Raw genomic sequence first — 16962 nt, forward strand, 5'->3', positions numbered from 1 at the left:
CTTAAGTTACTATCGAGGTACTTAGTAAGATATAGTTTAAAGTAGTACTAAGTATAGCCTCGAAGAAAGGCTATTATAAATAGACTTTACTTTATAGGCTTTATAGAGTTAAACTCGAAAAAGATATATATCTAGTTAAACTAGTTATTAAGTTTCTCTTAGTCTCTATAGTATAAGTCGGATTTAGCGACCTTTATATCGTCGTTAGACTAATTATAGTTAGTAGAGTATACTATATTAGTACCTCCTACTTTACTAGAAGTAGAGATATCTTACTTAAGTCTTTTAGTAATAGATATTCTTAAGAGTATTTAAAGTATTATATACTATTATATTTATATAATAGAGGTTAAGTAATTCTATCGTTATAAGTAGTATTAGTACTCGTTAAGTAGTCTAGTAGTCGATAGTAAAGTATTACTTAGCTAAAGTATAATCGATATAAGAGATTAGAATAAAGTAATAAGTTAATTCTAATTAGTTAGTTTATAATATAAGTTAAATATAAACTCCTAACTACGAAATTTACTACTATTATATATAAAGGAGATTTATATCTTATTATAGCTCGCGTCGAGCTATACTCGATAGTCGCCTTCTACTCGCTATCGAGCTATACTCGATAGCGAGTAGTTAAGCCGATATCTTAGATACTACTAGCTCGACTTACTAAGGATCGAGTACTAAGGCGTAGCTATATCTATACTAATTATATTATAATAGAAATAAGGCTTTTCTTCTTCTAGAAATATTATATATAAGCTTACTTTCTATCTTAGAAGTATACTATAAATAGTATTCTAATAGTACTCTTAAAAGAATATAGGTTTTATTATAGAATATATATAGTATAAGCTCTTTAGCCTTAGAATATAGTCTTAAAAGATATCTATCTATCTATTCTTTATTAGTAGCTTCTACTTCTTTAGTTCTAATACTTCTCTTTTAGAATTTATTTAAGATACTACTAAGAGCGTTTTAATTAAGGTTTTAATAAAAGTACTTAGAGATATCTTCTTATTAATTAGTTATAAGTACTACTTAGTATCTAGTAGTCTCTATATCGATAAAGGCGGCTTATATACTTACTAACTCGACTTATATCTACTACTAATATATATATATCTCTTTAATTATAAGCTATATCTTAGTATTTATTATTTCCTATTTAAAGGCTATATTCTCTAATAGGTTTATACTAGTATCTAATAGAGTATCTATTAAAAGTAGCTTATATTAATCGAACTTAATATTATAGAAGAGTAATATATATATAGAAGCCTAGTCTAGTATTTAATAAGTTTAATAAAGAAGTAAGAATAAATATCTATAGAGTTTACTTAGAAGTAATTAAGTACTAGGCTAGTATAGACTAAGCTAGTATCTTACTCCTAGGGCTTACTCTTTATATAAAGTCTATATAAACTATAAGACTATTAATAAAAACTTTAGTTAACTTATTAAAACTTAAGAAAGTTTTTTAATTTTTTTTTTTAATTTTTTTTAAGTAGCTCTAATAATCTATTATATTTTTTAGTTTTTCTATACTTTATTCTATTAGAAGAGTTTATAAAAGCTATTACTAGCTTTATTTAGGCTAAATCTAAGCTTCTAAAACCTTAAAACGACCTTTTTTAGTCCTAGATAGTATAACTTAGTTATACCTTTAAATAATTATAGTAGATTTGTATCTTGCTATAGCTTGCGTTAAGCTATACTCGATAGCGAGCAGTCGAGCTAGTGCCTTAGGCACTCCTTGCTCGATCCTTAGCGGATCGAGCACCGGACCGCGGCTGCGCTCGTGCTAATCGTGTCGTGACAGGCACTTACAAGCTACTATTATAGAGCAGAAGACACTACGGCAAGCAAACGCCCGCTATGTCGACACACACGCCTACAGAGCAACAGAATCCAACCCAGCCCTCGATAGGTAATCAATATGACTCAATCCCTCTGCAGATGTATGTGCCTCGCCTGGAGTTCGTCTACCGACTGAAGTGCGAGATGGCTTCCGAGAACGATTATGTTGGAGCACCGTTCGATGGAAGCAACGTACGAGTTGTCATGCCAATCATCGGTGGTACCGTAAAAGGCCCGCGAATATCCGGCATCATCCAACACCGAAGCGGCGCAGACTGGGGACAGTCGAACAAGGGATCAAACGTAAGCAGGCCCATAATACTGCACGCAACGGACAGATAACGCTACTACACTGTCCACTAGTTCACGCGCCTCGATGCCCGCTACACACTCAAGACCGAAGACAACCACTGCATTTACGTGCAATCTAAAGGCATCTTCTCGCCACACCGGGCGGACTACTTCGCTAAAGGCCCCCCCACCTCCATGTCACAGAAGGATGTCGATTGGTTCACCCGACTGGAGTTCGAAACAGGACCTGGCCCTTATGGCTGGATGAATGGGATATTTGCCATCGGCGTCCTTAGCATGCACGAGCAGCGTATTATCATTGACGCGTACGCCGTTACCAACAGCACGACGGGCGCAGGACCAGAAGAGGCCCCCAAAGTAGACTAGGCGAGCTACAAAGCTTCCGAGCATGAATCGACGCATGGCCACTTCATCGAGCATTTGGCGCTTGTCGATTCTCCCGCTGTTTGAGGAGGCTGCTTGTTGTCTTGCCATATTCTCTCCACTTGTAGGGTAAGCGGAGCGTAGGCGAAGTTGCTAGCCTCACTGCCTTCCACATGGTCCGGGTATCGTACACATTCAACCAGCGCTAAGCTTCTTCGTTCCACCAGGCGAACACAGCATTGATTGACGAATGATAGCTTTGTTGCCACATTCCGGCTCCGTCCAAGCTGAATATGTATTGGGAGGGTGTCTCATTGCTGCCCACAGAAAGTATATACCTGATGCATCCTTGCTGGTCACATGGCTCATGAGCCAGTCTTGATGGGTCGGCTGAAGTACTGCTTACTGCCACAAACCTTCACATGCCCCTCGAGCCGTGGGATTGGTAGCCGGCCAAAGAGGAGTCGAGCAGATGGTCTGTTGTGGCCAAGCTCGTAGACTTTGTCCACGATGCAATTGTCCCACAGAGCGATGACCTCCCCAAACATCGAATGGACGAGTTCCACACCCTGCCGAACCAGATCATGACTTTCGGTGACCGCCAGTCGCTTGATGTCGCACCATCGGTAGGTTGCAAGACTGCGCCAATCAAGGCTGCTGTATATACCATGTTCAAAAGGCTACAGGGCGCCCGGACACTTGGGCACCCTCATATCGCCGTTCCCCTCTCGAAGCTCTCCCTTATATCCGCCGTATACTTATCATAAAACCTCGCCAACTTCAAATTGAACTGCTTGTTCTTCTCGTTGATATACGTCACGTCCCTCTCCCCTTCATCCTCCTTCCCTCTCGCCCGCCTCTTCTTCAATCGCACCTCCTCCGCTTTCCTTATATCCGCCACCAAGCGATCTACAGCCGCGCGATCTGGCCTGTTCCCAATATGCGCCGTGCCGCCCGCATCGGCCGTGCTGTAGAACGCACCATCCTTATCAACCGCAATTAGCTCACCCGCCGCTGTCTCGACAATCTCCAACCCGCCACTCTGCACCGCCCGTTCCACCGCCTCTGCCTTCTCCCTCTCATAAGCATTCCGCCTCTCCTCAAACCCCGCCTTCTCCATCTCACCAACCTGCCGGTCATACACCTTCCCCGCCTCCCTCGCATAGTCCTGAAATGCCACCCCCTCTCTATTCCGCTCCTTAGCAGCCATCTTCGCATCCCAGCGCTCAGACTCCTCCGCCGTCCAATCCCAGGCGCGTTTGCGCTCGAAATCTTGGCCGCTTTCCTCGACCGTGGCTTTGAGGAGTTTATGTTGGGCTACATCACGTTTGCGGTTGATAGCGGTAAGTTGAGTGGGGTCGGTGGACTGGCGTTTGGCTTCGTGGCGCGTTTCTTTGAGATTGGCCTTGCGCGAGGCTTGATTGCGGGCGCGGAGGGCGGCGAAGCGGGCGGCTCTATCATCGTTTGCTGGGGATGTGGCTGGTGCTCGCGCGCCGTCCGCGGCGGTGGGTGCTGGCTGTGCGGGTGGTGTCTTCGCTGTCGCATCGGGCTGGGGCGCTGCTTCCTCCTCTGCGAATCTTCGCTTTGACGACTCGGTATCGTCTTCCAGGCTTGGCGAACCTTTGCGCTTGAGTGTTGTCGGCATCTCGTCTTGTACCGAGAGAAGTGTATCTCTGTTCATTTGAGGGACTATCAAGGAACGCCTGTGTTTTTTGGTGCAGTCGCATCTCCGACGTAGAGGACCAATTTGTGCGAGCCTTAGGCATCAATTTGTTAACCCCACCTCGGAACGCGCTCCCACGACGCGTCCTCCACCTCCACGTCCACCATCACGACACCAGACACGCAAAACATATCAACCACAGCTCGGCGCTCGGCGCAACACTGACATGACATCGCACTAGCGAATATCAGGGGACAAGATGCACATCAAACAGATCATCATCCAGGGCTTTAAGTCGTACAAGGACCAGACCGTCATCGAACCCTTCTCCCCCAAACACAATGTCATCGTCGGCCGCAATGGTTCCGGCAAGAGCAACTTCTTCGCCGCCATTCAGTTCGTCCTCAGTGACCGCTATACCCAGCTGTCACGTGAGGAACGTCAGGCTCTCCTCCATGAAGGCAGCGGGGCGGCGGTGATGAGTGCGTATGTGGAGATCATCTTCGATAACAGTGACGCCCGCTTCCCCGTCGACACCGAAGAGGTTGTGCTTCGACGATCCATCGGCCAGAAAAAGGATGAGTACAGTCTCAACCGCAAGAACACCACCAAGCAGGAGGTCATCAATTGCCTCGAGACGGCCGGCTTCAGCCAGAAGAACCCTTACTACATCGTCCCCCAAGGTCGCATCACCGCCATCACCAATATGCCTGACTCGGGTCGTCTTGGCATCCTCAAAGAGGTGGCCGGCACAACGACATACGATCAGCGACGCGCCGAAAGCAACAAGATCATGGATGATACTGCTTTCAAGCGCGAGAAGATCGACGAGGTGCTGACTACCATCCGCGGCAGGCTGGCGGAGCTTGAAGAGGAGAAGGAGGAGCTGCGAGAGTTCCAAGAGAAGGATCGTGAGCGGAGATGTCTTGAGCACACCATCTACCGCCGTGACCAAGAAGCATTGGAGGAGTTTATTGATAAGCTTAAGGAGGAGCGTGAGGGCGGTGTGGAGCAGACCGATGACAACCGTGAGGCTCTGGATCGTAGTGAATTGGAGCTTGAGAAGATTGAAGCGGAGATGACCGGGCTGCAGTCCCAGATCAAGCTACTGACCGAAGAGCGCGCGCAGCTTGACGACGAGCGCAAGGACACGGCCAAGCAAAAGGCAAAGATCGAGCTCGACGTGCAGACCATGATCGACAACCAGAATGCTGCACAGCAAGCTCGCGCACAGCATAGCAACGATCTGCGCCAAGTGCAGGAGCAGATGCAGCAACGCGAAGCTGAGCTCGCGGAGATTCTACCGGAGTATGAAGCGAAGAAGCAAGAAGAGCGCGCAATCAAGCACCAGATTAGTGATGCCGAGGCGACGCTCAGCCGACTATACGGCAAGCAAGGTCGCCAGAGTCAGTTCAGATCAAAGCGTGAGCGAGACGACTGGCTCCGCACGGAGATCAAGGCCATCAACATGACCTTGGCCACCCGCAAAGCCGTTGCCATGCAGATCAATGAAGACATCGCTGAGCTCGAAGGCCAGATTCAGCAGCTGGAAGCGAGCATCGCCGAGATCAGAACCCGCATTGAGAACCGTGGCGACGAGCAGCAGAGCATCTCCACCGAGGTCACTCGCGCGAAAGAGGAGCGTGACCGTTTGATGGACCAGCGCAAAGAGTTGTGGCGAGAAGAAGCCAAACTTGACTCAGTCATTGAGAACGCAAAGGCCGAGTTGGACAAGGCTGAGAGGTTCCTAAGCCACATGATGGATCAGAACACCAACCGCGGCCTCCGAAACGTCCGCCGGGTTGTTCGTGAGCACAACATTCAAGGTGCTTACGGCACGCTTGGCGAGCTGTTCGACTTCAACGAAAAGTACAAAACCGCCATCGAAGTCACTGCCGGCACGTCCCTCTTCCACTACGTCGTCGATACTGATGACACCGCAACCCGCATCCTTGAGATTTTGAAGAAAGAGCAGGGTGGTCGCGTGACTTTCATGCCTCTCAATCGTCTCAGGGCCACACCTGTCAACATCCCAAAAACGAGCGATGCCGTTCACCTCGTGACAAAGCTCAGATACGACCCCATGTTCGATGCGGCCTTCCAGCAGGTTTTCGGCAAAACCATCGTTTGCCCGAATATCTCCATCGCTTCTCAATACGCACGCTCGCACAAGCTGACGGGCATCACTCCTGAAGGTGATCGCTCCGACAAGAAAGGCGCGCTAACGGGAGGCTATCATGACACCCGCAAGTCACGCACAGATGGCATGAAGCGGGAGAAGCGTGCTCGCGAGGAGTACGAGCAGCACTTTACCCGCAAGCAGGAGATTCGGGAAGAGCTTAGTGCTCTCGATCAGCAGGTCACGAAAGCCTTGAGCAATCTGCAAAAGGTGGAGCAGCGCCGCTTGCAGCTCGACAGCGGCTACGGTCCTCTTCGCGACGAGCTGAGACGCCGTGAGCAGGAGCTCAGCAACAAGCGTGATGAGCTGGACCGTAAGCAGCAGTCTCGTGAGAACGTTGGAGACCTCGTGCGCACATTGGGCGAGCAGCAGTCCGGCTATGAGAAGGAGCTGGCTAGTGACTTTAAGAAAGCGCTGTCCAATGCCGAAGAACAGGAGCTTGAGAGTCTGAACAGCCAGCTGCCCGAACTTAGGAAGCGGCACGCGCAACTGGAAAGCGAGAGAATGGAGCTAGAAAGCAGAAAGACAGCGATCGAGTTCGAGCTGCGGGAGAATCTGCGCTTGCGTTTCGATCAACTCCAAGCTACCGATCTCGATGCCGACACTGACGCCTCTGTCACTGGCATCAGCAGCAACAGCGCCCGCCTGAAAGAGCGCCAACGCGACCTGAAGCGCATCACGCAAACCCTTGAAACCATCCAAGCCAAGCTGGCTGAGAATGAGTCCGCAATTGAAGAAACACAACAGCAACTTCAAACCCTGCAAGCCACCCACTCTACTAAGGCTCAGGAGATCGACACCCTCCGCCGCGCCATCCGCAACTACCAAAAGTCCATCGAAAAGGGCGCCCAGAAGCGCGCAGCACTACAAACCCGTCTTGCTGAAGTTCAAGCCCAGATCCGCTCACTCGGCGTACTTCCGCAAGCCGCTTTCCAAAAGCCCTACACCGACATGAACCAAAATGTTGCGACGGCTCGCCTGCATAAAGTACAAGAAGCGCTCAAGAAGTTCGGGCATGTGAACAAGAAGGCGTTCGAGCAGTTTGCGCAGTTCGAGACGCAGCGGGAAGGGCTGGAAAAGCGACTGGAGGAGTTGGCGAAGAGTGACGAGAGTATTCGGGAGTTGATTGAGCATCTCGACCGCGTAAAAGACAAAGCGATTCTACGAACGTTTCAACAGGTAAGCATGGAGTTCGCACATATCTTTGAGCGCCTCGTACCCGCTGGGAAGGGGCGGTTAATCATCCAGCGCCGACCCGGACTCGCCGCCGCCAACGAAGCAGAAGCCGAAATGGGCGAAGAGGACGACGATGGCGGCGCCAGAGGCGGGATGGGCATAGAGAACTACATTGGCATTGGCATCTCCGTCTCTTTCAACAGTAAAGCAGACGAACAACAGCGCATCCAGCAGCTCTCCGGCGGGCAGAAGTCGCTCTGCGCGTTGGCCTTCATCTTCGCCATCCAAGCCGCCGATCCGGCACCCTTCTACCTTTTCGACGAGATCGACGCGAATCTTGATGCGCAATACCGGACCGCGGTGGCGCAGGAATTGCAGCGGAGTGCCAACAGAGGCACGAGAAAGGATGGCAGTACGGAGGGAGAAACGGGCGGGTCGACGCAGTTCATTTGCACCACCTTCCGGCCGGAGATGTTATTGGTGGCGGAGAAGTGCTACGGGGTTAGTTATTTGAGGAAAGCGAGTAGGATTGATGTTGTGAGTCGCGAGGATGCGGTTGGATTTGTTGAAGGGCAAATCAGTGGGGGTGGTGCGAGGTGAGCGGTCAGAAACTTGTACGGGTAGGTGTAGAATATTGCTGCTGGGCTTTTGAGGAAGGGGCGTTCAATGGGGGAGAAGATACCCAGTGCGGAATTTCCAAACGAACAATGCGAATGCCGGCGCCTGCACTGCAGACGCAATTGGCGCCTTCCTGCGGTATCCTTTTCCCGCCACAAATTCGCCGTCGTTCATACACGGAAAGGGGCTGGTCTCGGTGATTAATTCTAGTCTATTACGATACAGTCTGTCTGCCCACCTGGGGACCACTCCTTCCTGGGGTATCACAAACCAAACAAACTCTCCATTACAACTTGCTCCTGCTATCAATCATTCAACCCGAAAGCCCTCCTTAACATCCCAAACTTCTTCTTCTTCCCTGTCCGCCGACTGTACACCTCCGCAGCCGGAGCCTGAGTCTGGACCTTACCTACATCCCCTTGCTGGCTGCCCCCATCACTCTCCTTGCTGCCTGGCGCAAAACCAACGCTTCGTTGCGCCGATTCGCGCCTGCTTAAGCCGGGCATCTGTCCGCTGCTAGCAGATCGGTCGCCGGCGTCCGGTCGCATGGTGCGGAGAATTCTGATGGCGTCCGTATTGGCGCTGTCGGAAGTGGTGGGTCTGTCACGCTCTCCGTTGAGGTGCTGGGTGGGTATGGCGGGTACGGGTGGGGTTAATGGCCACTGGTCGCTAGCCTTCCGGTGCAGTGTCGCTGGCGCCGTGGCAGTGGAGAAACTCGAGTCGCCGCGCTGGACTGGTTTTGGTTGCTGCGAACTGCGGCGCACCAGCTTCGTGAACGGGCTCGGGGACATTGGCCTCTCGATTGCGGATTTGGGTTCCTGGGGCACGGTCGACATCTGCGGAGAGGATGGCATTGGCGGCGAGGCAGCGGCGGGACTACTGGGTAGTGCAAACCGTTGCTGTACGCTTGTGCTCGAGTCTCTGTTTCGTTTGAGTATGGACCCCATGAATCCACGTCGCTTCTTCTCCGGTATGCCGTCGAACTGTGGCTCGTCTGCCTGCCGTTTCTCGAACGTTGACTGTCCGGTGGCAGTAGCAGGCGTTCTCAAGCTACCTTTACTCAACGCCTCGCCCTGGTGCGTCTCCGGCGCCTTGATTTCTGCCGCAGGAGCGGTAGGAGCGGTAGGGGCAGCAATACCCAGCTTCCGTCTCGCGGCTTCCATAGCCTTTTCCACGTCCGCCGGATTCGGTACGATGGGCTTGTTTTGCTTGGCCCGCTTTCTGCTCGCTTTGCGCGGATCCTCGTCCTCATCTTCTTCGTCTTCCAAATCCGTGGAGTCGCCATCGTTCTGTCCCTGCTTGCGTGGTATGCCACGCACTGGTGTCAAGTCGGCCGGTATGACCCGCGGCGAGCGAGGCTCATCTTCATCATCCGAGTCCGCAAACCGGCTCTTAAACAGCGACCGCCCCGGCCGAGCACTCTCACCTTCGTCATCCGAGTCGCCGAAACGGCTCCTGAAGCGAGGCTTCGCGGGTGCAGGAGCAGCTTGAACGGCCCTTGCACCTCTACCAGCCCCACCACCCGGCGGATCGCCTCTCATAGTCGTCCTCCTGCCTGCCCCAGCATCCACACTCCCACTTCTCAGACTCTCCCTCAACTTCTCCCCTCGGCCTCTCCCAAACACCGACCCACCCGAAGGCGACAATGAACGGATGCTAAACGCGCCACCGCCCCTCGGCGCACCTGGAGGTGGACTTGATGGCCTGATGCCAGGAGGAGGCCCTTGCGGCTCGTCGACAGGAGTACTGCGCATACTCCGGCGCATATTGTACCGCCCTGAGGTATCGACGTTCGTCCGCTGTCGCCGCTTCTTGAACGAGCTCTCGGAATCTGAGTCCTCGCCTCCAGTCACTTTGCGCTGTAGCTTAGCAGTGTAGGCGCCCGGAGGCGGAACCGCTTTCGTGGACGACACAGGTGCAGGCGTTCGCGTCGGCGGAGTCTGTTTCTGCCCAGCCATTGCCGCCTGTCTCTTCGCCTGCATCTTGGGAAAAGCCGAGTCCTGACTCGCGATGGGCGTGCCAATACTATCTTCACTGTCCATGCGTGTCGTTCTCGGTCGAACAGGTAGACCATTAACACCAAGACGCGACGGCTGAGGACCGGAACCACCTGCAGACATAGGCCGTTGACTCACATCACTCCGTCGACTCGGCTGGATGACCTCGGACTGCGGGCGTGGTTGCTGGGATGGGTGCGAGCGCAGCGTCCTAGGCATCGCTTCGCCAGCATTGGCGGTCGTGTTGCCACGTAGCGAGCGGCGCAGATGCACGTCGCTGTCTGGGCCATGACCTGCCGCAGGTGTAGGTGCAGGTGCAGTCGCTGGAGCAGGATTAGGACCAGGTTTCGCGCGCATCGTCCTCGGCATACTGGGCTGCTGCGGCAGCGGTGCGTCTTGTGGCCTCGCCACGATCGTCGGCGAGCCGGAAGCCTTCGGTACAGTCTTCTTCTTCCGCTTCGCCACCGTAGGCGCCGGCGTAGCCTCGTCGTCGCTGCTCAGATGCTGCCTCTCAATCTCCTCCCGCTGCGCTTTGCTTAGCTGGCTCCAGTACGCGGTCGCTTGGCTCCAGTCACCCACATCCGCTGCCTCTGCGCCATTCTGGAAAGCTTGTTCAGCTGGTGCCTTCTTTGTAGGGGTCTCCAGCACCTCGGGCGCCTTGCCCTTGTCGCTCGGTGATGGGACAACGGGCGAGGATACGATGGCGTCCAGACTCGCAAACCCACCATCATCCAGATCTGACAGGTCTTCAGCAGCGTCACTGAACTCGGCATTATCATCGCTCTCCTCCGTCAATGCATCCAAAATCGGAGAAGGCCTCCTATAGTCGATCAAGGGAGCCTCGTTCGACAACGTTTTGGGTTCGGGCGCGGGCGTAGGTTCCGTGGCGGTAGCAGGTTGAGCAGAGGAGATAGCAGCAGCGACCTTATCATCACTGCCTTCCTCAGCCGACCAGCCACCGGGCACCACGAATTGCTCCATGCTGCTTCTTGGATTGGGATGATCCTCCTCACCCAGATTCTTCCTCGGTTCCTCGCCCGGAGTGGGTGGTAGAAGGTTTATCGCAGGCACTTCCGTCGCATTTTTCACCGTCTCCTGCGTCGGCTCCGGTACTGGATCGGCGGCAGGAGCGAGCCTCTGCGCAGCCTCTGTCGCAAAGTCTCGCGTCTTAGACACCGGCCCGTCCGCTTCATCAACCGATACTCTTCTCGGGTCGACAGCATTAGCGGCAGGCTTTGCAGGCGTACTCGAGATGTCCGGCTGGAATGACGACTCATCTTCGCTCACATAATCATCAGCAGCTGCGGACTGCTTGTTGTTGGCGACTTCGGGCGCCTTTGGCTGTGCAGCAGGCTCTGGCTTCGCATTCGTAAATGCTTGGCTGACTGCGTGATCACTGCTAATACCGACGGGCTCCCTTTCCGGCGCCATCTCAGTGACCTTCTCCGGCATTTCCGCTCGCGCAGGTCTGCGAGCACTAGCAAAGCTCGGTAGCGCAGGTCGTTGCTTCAGCGTTGCACTATCGAAATCGTCGTCCTCAACAGCGTGCGACAAATCCCGCCGTGACGCTGATGCGTTAGAAAGCGCGTTTGGCGCGGCAGTGATCGCCTTTGGGCTGGCCACAGCTCCCGCGGCATCAATCTCCTGCGGTTGCTCATCAAAGCTGACTCGCGCTTTCTTCTTTTCCTTCTTAACACCCACCTCTGACGTCTCAGACCCCACGTCAGACGCATCGCTTGGTGGCACCTTATTCGCAGCTCCGGACAATGACGAGAAAGCCATCGGCGAAGTGGGCCTTGCGTTGTGATTTGGAGAGTGCTTGAGCGCGGACTTCGCAGGGGAGACGGACCGTGGCGGTGGGTCATGTCGCATGGCTTCAATGACCGGGCTGACCGAGAAATGGGCGGACCGACTCGGCGACATCGAACCGTTCCTACCGCGTCCGGCGCCGTCTGTGCTTCGTTGTCTTGGTATGTCTAGGCTAGTAGAACGCTGATGTGTGATTGCTGTGGGTGCTACGTAGGCTTTCGCGGGTCCAGCCGAGGTGGTGATGGTGCCGCCGGTAGGCTTCAGCGGTGTCTGCTTTGCCGCCGCTTCTTCGGCTTCGGGATCCTCCCGCACCATGGATGGCTGCTTTTGCAGCATGCCAAGCATGCGCGGCGATGCCGGACTCGACGAGCTTGTAGGTGAGAGCCGCGCAGGATTCCGAGGTGGCGGTTCCAACTTCGTCGCAACTGGCGGGACGGCAGGCTTTTGCTTTTTCTTGTTAGGCGCGTCATTGGATGCACTGCCAGATACTGCCGGTGCTGGTTGAGCAATTGCTGTTCGAGCAGGGACTATACTTCGAGTGTTGGGGTCCCAGTGTCCTGGCTGTGGTGCTGGTTGTGCTTGTGGCGCTAGTTGTGATGGGGTGGTTGGTCGTGCTGTTGCTTTTGGCTCCGAAGCTGGTTGGATTGCTGGCTTCGGTCGCGGCCGCGCAACGAACGTTCGCGAGTTCGGGTCATACTCCATGATCGTATCTTGAGTATCATAAGACACAGCTTGAAGTCCGGTAGGCGATTGCACGGCAAGTGTGCTGCTCATACCGCTCCGCGAGCTTGGTCGAGCATTGGCGGCTGATCCCGAACCACCAGGCTGAGAGAACCATGACCCTGTTCCGTGCGTGTACCTTTTCGCTCCACCCGTGCCAACATACTCGGATGAGCTCTGAGTGGCTTGCTGAGGGGCCATAGGCCGCGAGTAATTGGAGGATCCGTTGCCACTCTGCCGCTCAGTCTCTTCAGTCTCCAGTACACCCGACAGCCTCTTTGACAGCCTATTGGAGGGTGGCGGAGGCAGACTGGCACGGTCCAAGCTCGATCCTCTGCCGCCTCTACCGCGTGGTGTAGGGCTCGTCACACGCTGAGGTGGCTCCAGGCTACTAGCACGCTTGTGGCCCGTAGTCGATATATCTCTTGGCACTGGAGGTATAGGCGGAGCGTCTGGATCCGGACTCGTTACGCCGTTCGTTCTCCCTGGTGAAGGCGATCTGAACGTGCGCTCGGTCATGGAACTACTGCTCGTATTGCGCTGCAAGCCTGGTCTTGCGCCGCCTCCGCGAACGGTACCGCCTAGCACGCTGCCACTGCCAATTGACGATACACTGCCGCGACGTACCATGCGCTTCGTCTGGATACTGCCGACAGGCTCTGGGCTGGTGGCATGAGTACGCAACGCTGCGGCTGCGGCAGCGGAAGAGAGGGATCCAGCGGTCAGGGAGTTGGTGCGGAAAGCAGAGCCTGCAGCAGCCGCGGCAGCATTGTAAGTTACGGGATCCACGGGCTGCAGATGAATGTTAGCATGTCATGCGCGCGACAGACCACCGTCATTGTCGCCGTCGATGCGTATGGCGAAGGGCTGACGTACGGGAGTGGAAGTGGAAGTGCCGCGTCGGCGCGCAAACATATTAGGCATCTTCAATAGCTTTGCGAATGCTGCGACGCTCACCCCGCGTAGATGCAGAGCTGGGCGCCCGCAGGATGCTGGCTGTGGCTGTGACGAAAGCAAAGGGCGGATGCTTGCTTGCCCGACGAGGCGGGTGTGTGGGCGCGAGAGCGCGAATCAAAGGCTTAATGAAGCATGCTGGTAATGCTCAATCAAAACCAAGCACAGCACAGCATAGTCAAGGGAAATGAAGCAGTGGAATACATGTGGTGAAGGAATGGCAGTGCGACTGATGGGCACGAATGGACAAAGGGAGGGTAGGGCCCAGCTCTATAGCTCCTCCCGCACACACGGTACAGTGAGTGTGTAGCACCGGTGGTCCTGCGTGCCGCGGACAAAAGAAGTCGCAGCGGAAAGCTCGACGGCGTGTGGCTCATGCGCGCGTCATGGCGCAGCGACTGGGTAAGGCCTGTGCGTTCAATGTTGTTATGGACGTTGAACTCTGCAATTTGCGGCTACGGTCCATCAATACTGGTGGTCAACCTTGGTCAATGTTACTGCTAAACCTTTCATACCGCATCAAATGACGGTGGGATTGGATCATGGTGCAAGGCGAGGACGGCTTGCCATTCGTCAAACGTTGGTGATTGTCCCGATTGTGGCGGTCGAGAAAGGCGCGGGATGGACAAGCTTGCGGGATACGGCGTCCTCGGCAAAGACTGGAGCGTGAACTGACAGCGCGCGCGGGCCACAGCCAAGACCAGCAATCATGGCCACCACTCCTTGCATTTACGACGTCGTCCTCACCATCGTCACTGTATGACATAAGCTGAAGGAAGCACGCGTTGTCCAATACATGCTTTGACACCATGGCAGCCATCAGGGTGGCGACGGCGACCCTGCCATCGTTTCCCACACTCTACATCGTTAGCGATACCGGAAAGCTTCCCCTCATCGTCACCGTCAAGCTGAGTGTATCTTTACTATTTCGTTCTATATCAGCACATCAGGAATCTGTCGGACCTATCAATCGTGCTTGTGTCGAAGACGCTCCATAATACTCTGTCCGTGCCATGGCGGAGACCAATGGCCACACTCCCTCACCTCTCCCTATACCTGAAGGCATAACCGAAGACTATGTTGACTGCACCTCCTCTTGTGGCCTTAACTACCACATCCTGAAAGCCGGCCAACCCGGCCAACCTCTCGTACTCTTCTGTCATGGCTACCCAGAACTCGCCTTCTCATGGCGCAAGATCATGCCATCCATCGCCGCCCAGGGGTACTACTGCGTGGCCATGGATCAACGCGGCTACGGCCGGACAACAGGCTGGGACGAGGCTTCCTACGGCGAGGTCGATCTAACCCAATATACAATGACCAACCTTGTGCGGGACCTCGTCTGCCTCGTCTACGCACTAGGTTACCAAGAAGTACACTGCATTATCGGCCACGACTTCGGCGCCGTATCGTCCGCCATGGCCGCCCTCATCCGCCCAGACATCTTCCAATCAACCATCCAAATGAGCCACCCACATCACGCGCCTCCCAGCCCACCCTTTGGAGACGAACCTCAAAAGCAGAAGCTTGACGTCCAAGCCGAGCTAGCCAAACTGGAGCCACCGCGGAAACACTACAAATGGTACAACTCCACCCCCACTGCCGCGCACGACTGGGACAACCCACCTCAAGGTCTGGAAGCCTACCTGCGCGGCTACTTCCATCTCAAGTCCGCCGACTGGGCCACCAACGCGCCACACCCACTCACAGAATGGAGCGCAAAACAGCTAGCTGTGATGCCGGAGTACTACGTCATGCGGAAGGACCACAGCATGCCTGAATCCGTGGCTTCAAACATGCAAGGCGAAGACGCCAGTGCAACACAACCCTGGCTTTCCCCGTCCGACCTGCAAGTCTACGTCCGCGAATGGCAGCGAACAGGCTTCCAAGGGGCGCTGAACTGGTATCGCGCGCAAACCGCTTCGACGCCGCAGAGTGCGAAGGACATGTTTCTCTTCGCTGGGAGGCGGATAGAGGTACCGTGCTGTTTCGTCAGTGGGAAGCAAGACTGGGGTAATTATCAGCAGCCTGCCGCTTTTGAAAGTTACGAAGACGACAAGGTGGTGCGTAAAGGCTGTTTCAAAGGCGCGAGACTGATCGACCATGCAGGGCATTGGGTGCAGCAAGAGCAGCCAGAGAAGGTCATTGATGAGGTCAAGAAGTTCTTGAGCGGGCTTTGAAAGCTCACGTCGCATTCGATCAATCTACATACAAGAAGTTTAACCAGGCTCTCGAAAGCTGAATCATGCCCATGTTTCCCAGTCATCACTGTCTAGCATGCACCCATCATATCCTCACAGATTCTTGATCGCATTCAGGTATGTATTTCCACTCGTCGTCAGTGCGCCGTTGCTGTCCGTCAACGGCCAGACGTTCCCAAGCCCATTCCCATTGCTCGGTCCATACGCCACGACATCATCATTCCCTTCGAAGTAGCTCACCACGTCGTTGATGTAGTTGTTGATCTGCGTCTGATCCGTGCACGGGTTCCAGCTCGGCTGGTCGTTCACGCACGCGAACTCGGTAACCCACACCTTCTTGCCATACTTTTGCACATAGTAATCAACCACCTTCTGCGCCTCGGTGACGTTGGGCTTGTTGATGTGGACGGCGGTGACGTCCCAGCCGCGAGTAAGAGTGCTGCTGAATGGGGTCAAGAAGTCCTCGTCGAACTGTTTGCACATGCTAGGGGAGCCGAGGATGGTGCCCTTGCTAGCGAGGGGTGCAATAAGGCTGTTCCAGTCCGAGGCGGCGCTGGAGGTGCTCATCTCGGCGGAGTCCGGGCAGGAGCAGTCGGGTTCGTAGAAGCCAAACATGATCTCGGGCGTGGTGCCGGAGGAGACAAGGGAGTTGAACGCGTCAAGGCGGGTGGTCGTGGTACTGCCGCAAGCGGAGCCGTCGGCGCCCCAAAGCATGCCGACACCCAGGACGTTGGAGGTGGTGGGGGTGTTGGGAGTGTAGTCGGAGTACCAGCTGATGTAGGGAGCGAGGGTAGTGAAGGCGGCTATGTTTTGGATTCCGACATAGCCCGAGAGGCCGGCTTTGCGGCCGTTCGGGGAGAGGTTGCTTAGGCTGATCCCGGATGCGCTGGCGGGGGCGGATGATGATGTGGTTGTGCTGGAGACCGTTGAGGTGGTGGAGCGGGTGGAGCTGGTTGAGCTTGTGGGAGTCGGCGATGCTGTTGTAGTTGGGGTGGTGGATGACGGTGTGCTAGACGTAGCCGGAGCGACGAATGAAGACGAGCTTGACAACGTAGAAACAGACGTGACTAGCGTGGTAGCTGTTGAAGTGGAACGCACATAGCTCGGAGT

The 16962-nt window shown here is 54.2% G+C and overlaps 5 protein-coding genes across 5 annotated transcripts; 3 read left to right on the forward strand and 2 right to left on the reverse strand.

Moving 5' to 3' along the window:
* Positions 1 to 1818: 1818 nt before the first annotated feature.
* On the forward strand, positions 1819 to 2538 carry BAUCODRAFT_141148 (uncharacterized protein; the record flags this gene model as incomplete). Its single annotated transcript, XM_007680643.1, has 2 exons — positions 1819 to 2163; positions 2224 to 2538. The coding sequence occupies exons 1-2, from the start codon at positions 1879 to 1881 to the stop codon at positions 2536 to 2538; spliced, it is 600 nt and encodes a 199-aa protein (XP_007678833.1). The 5' UTR covers positions 1819 to 1878.
* Positions 2539 to 3244: 706 nt separating this feature from the next.
* On the reverse strand, positions 3245 to 4180 carry BAUCODRAFT_74846 (uncharacterized protein; the record flags this gene model as incomplete). The annotated part of the gene is made up of 1 exon (XM_007680598.1): positions 3245 to 4180. One exon carries the CDS (start codon positions 4178 to 4180, stop codon positions 3245 to 3247), a length of 936 nt encoding a protein of 311 aa, XP_007678788.1.
* Positions 4181 to 4346: 166 nt separating this feature from the next.
* Positions 4347 to 8317, forward strand: BAUCODRAFT_205363 (uncharacterized protein). Its single transcript, XM_007680644.1, has one exon. The coding sequence runs from the start codon at positions 4458 to 4460 to the stop codon at positions 8151 to 8153; it is 3696 nt and encodes a 1231-aa protein (XP_007678834.1). The 5' UTR covers positions 4347 to 4457; the 3' UTR covers positions 8154 to 8317.
* Positions 8318 to 8476: 159 nt separating this feature from the next.
* BAUCODRAFT_25995 (uncharacterized protein) lies at positions 8477 to 13621 on the reverse strand (the record flags this gene model as incomplete). Its single annotated transcript, XM_007680356.1, has 2 exons — positions 8477 to 13489; positions 13574 to 13621. 2 exons carry the CDS (start codon positions 13619 to 13621, stop codon positions 8477 to 8479), a joined length of 5061 nt encoding a protein of 1686 aa, XP_007678546.1.
* A 946-nt stretch (positions 13622 to 14567) lies between these two features.
* Positions 14568 to 16123, forward strand: BAUCODRAFT_205529 (uncharacterized protein). The gene has a single exon (XM_007680645.1). It carries the CDS (start codon positions 14665 to 14667, stop codon positions 15829 to 15831), a length of 1167 nt encoding a protein of 388 aa, XP_007678835.1. The 5' UTR covers positions 14568 to 14664; the 3' UTR covers positions 15832 to 16123.
* The last annotated feature ends 839 nt before the right edge of the window (positions 16124 to 16962 follow it).

Source organism: Baudoinia panamericana (assembly GCF_000338955.1).
Source record: "Baudoinia panamericana UAMH 10762 unplaced genomic scaffold BAUCOscaffold_10, whole genome shotgun sequence".
NCBI lineage: Eukaryota > Fungi > Ascomycota > Dothideomycetes > Mycosphaerellales > Teratosphaeriaceae > Baudoinia > Baudoinia panamericana.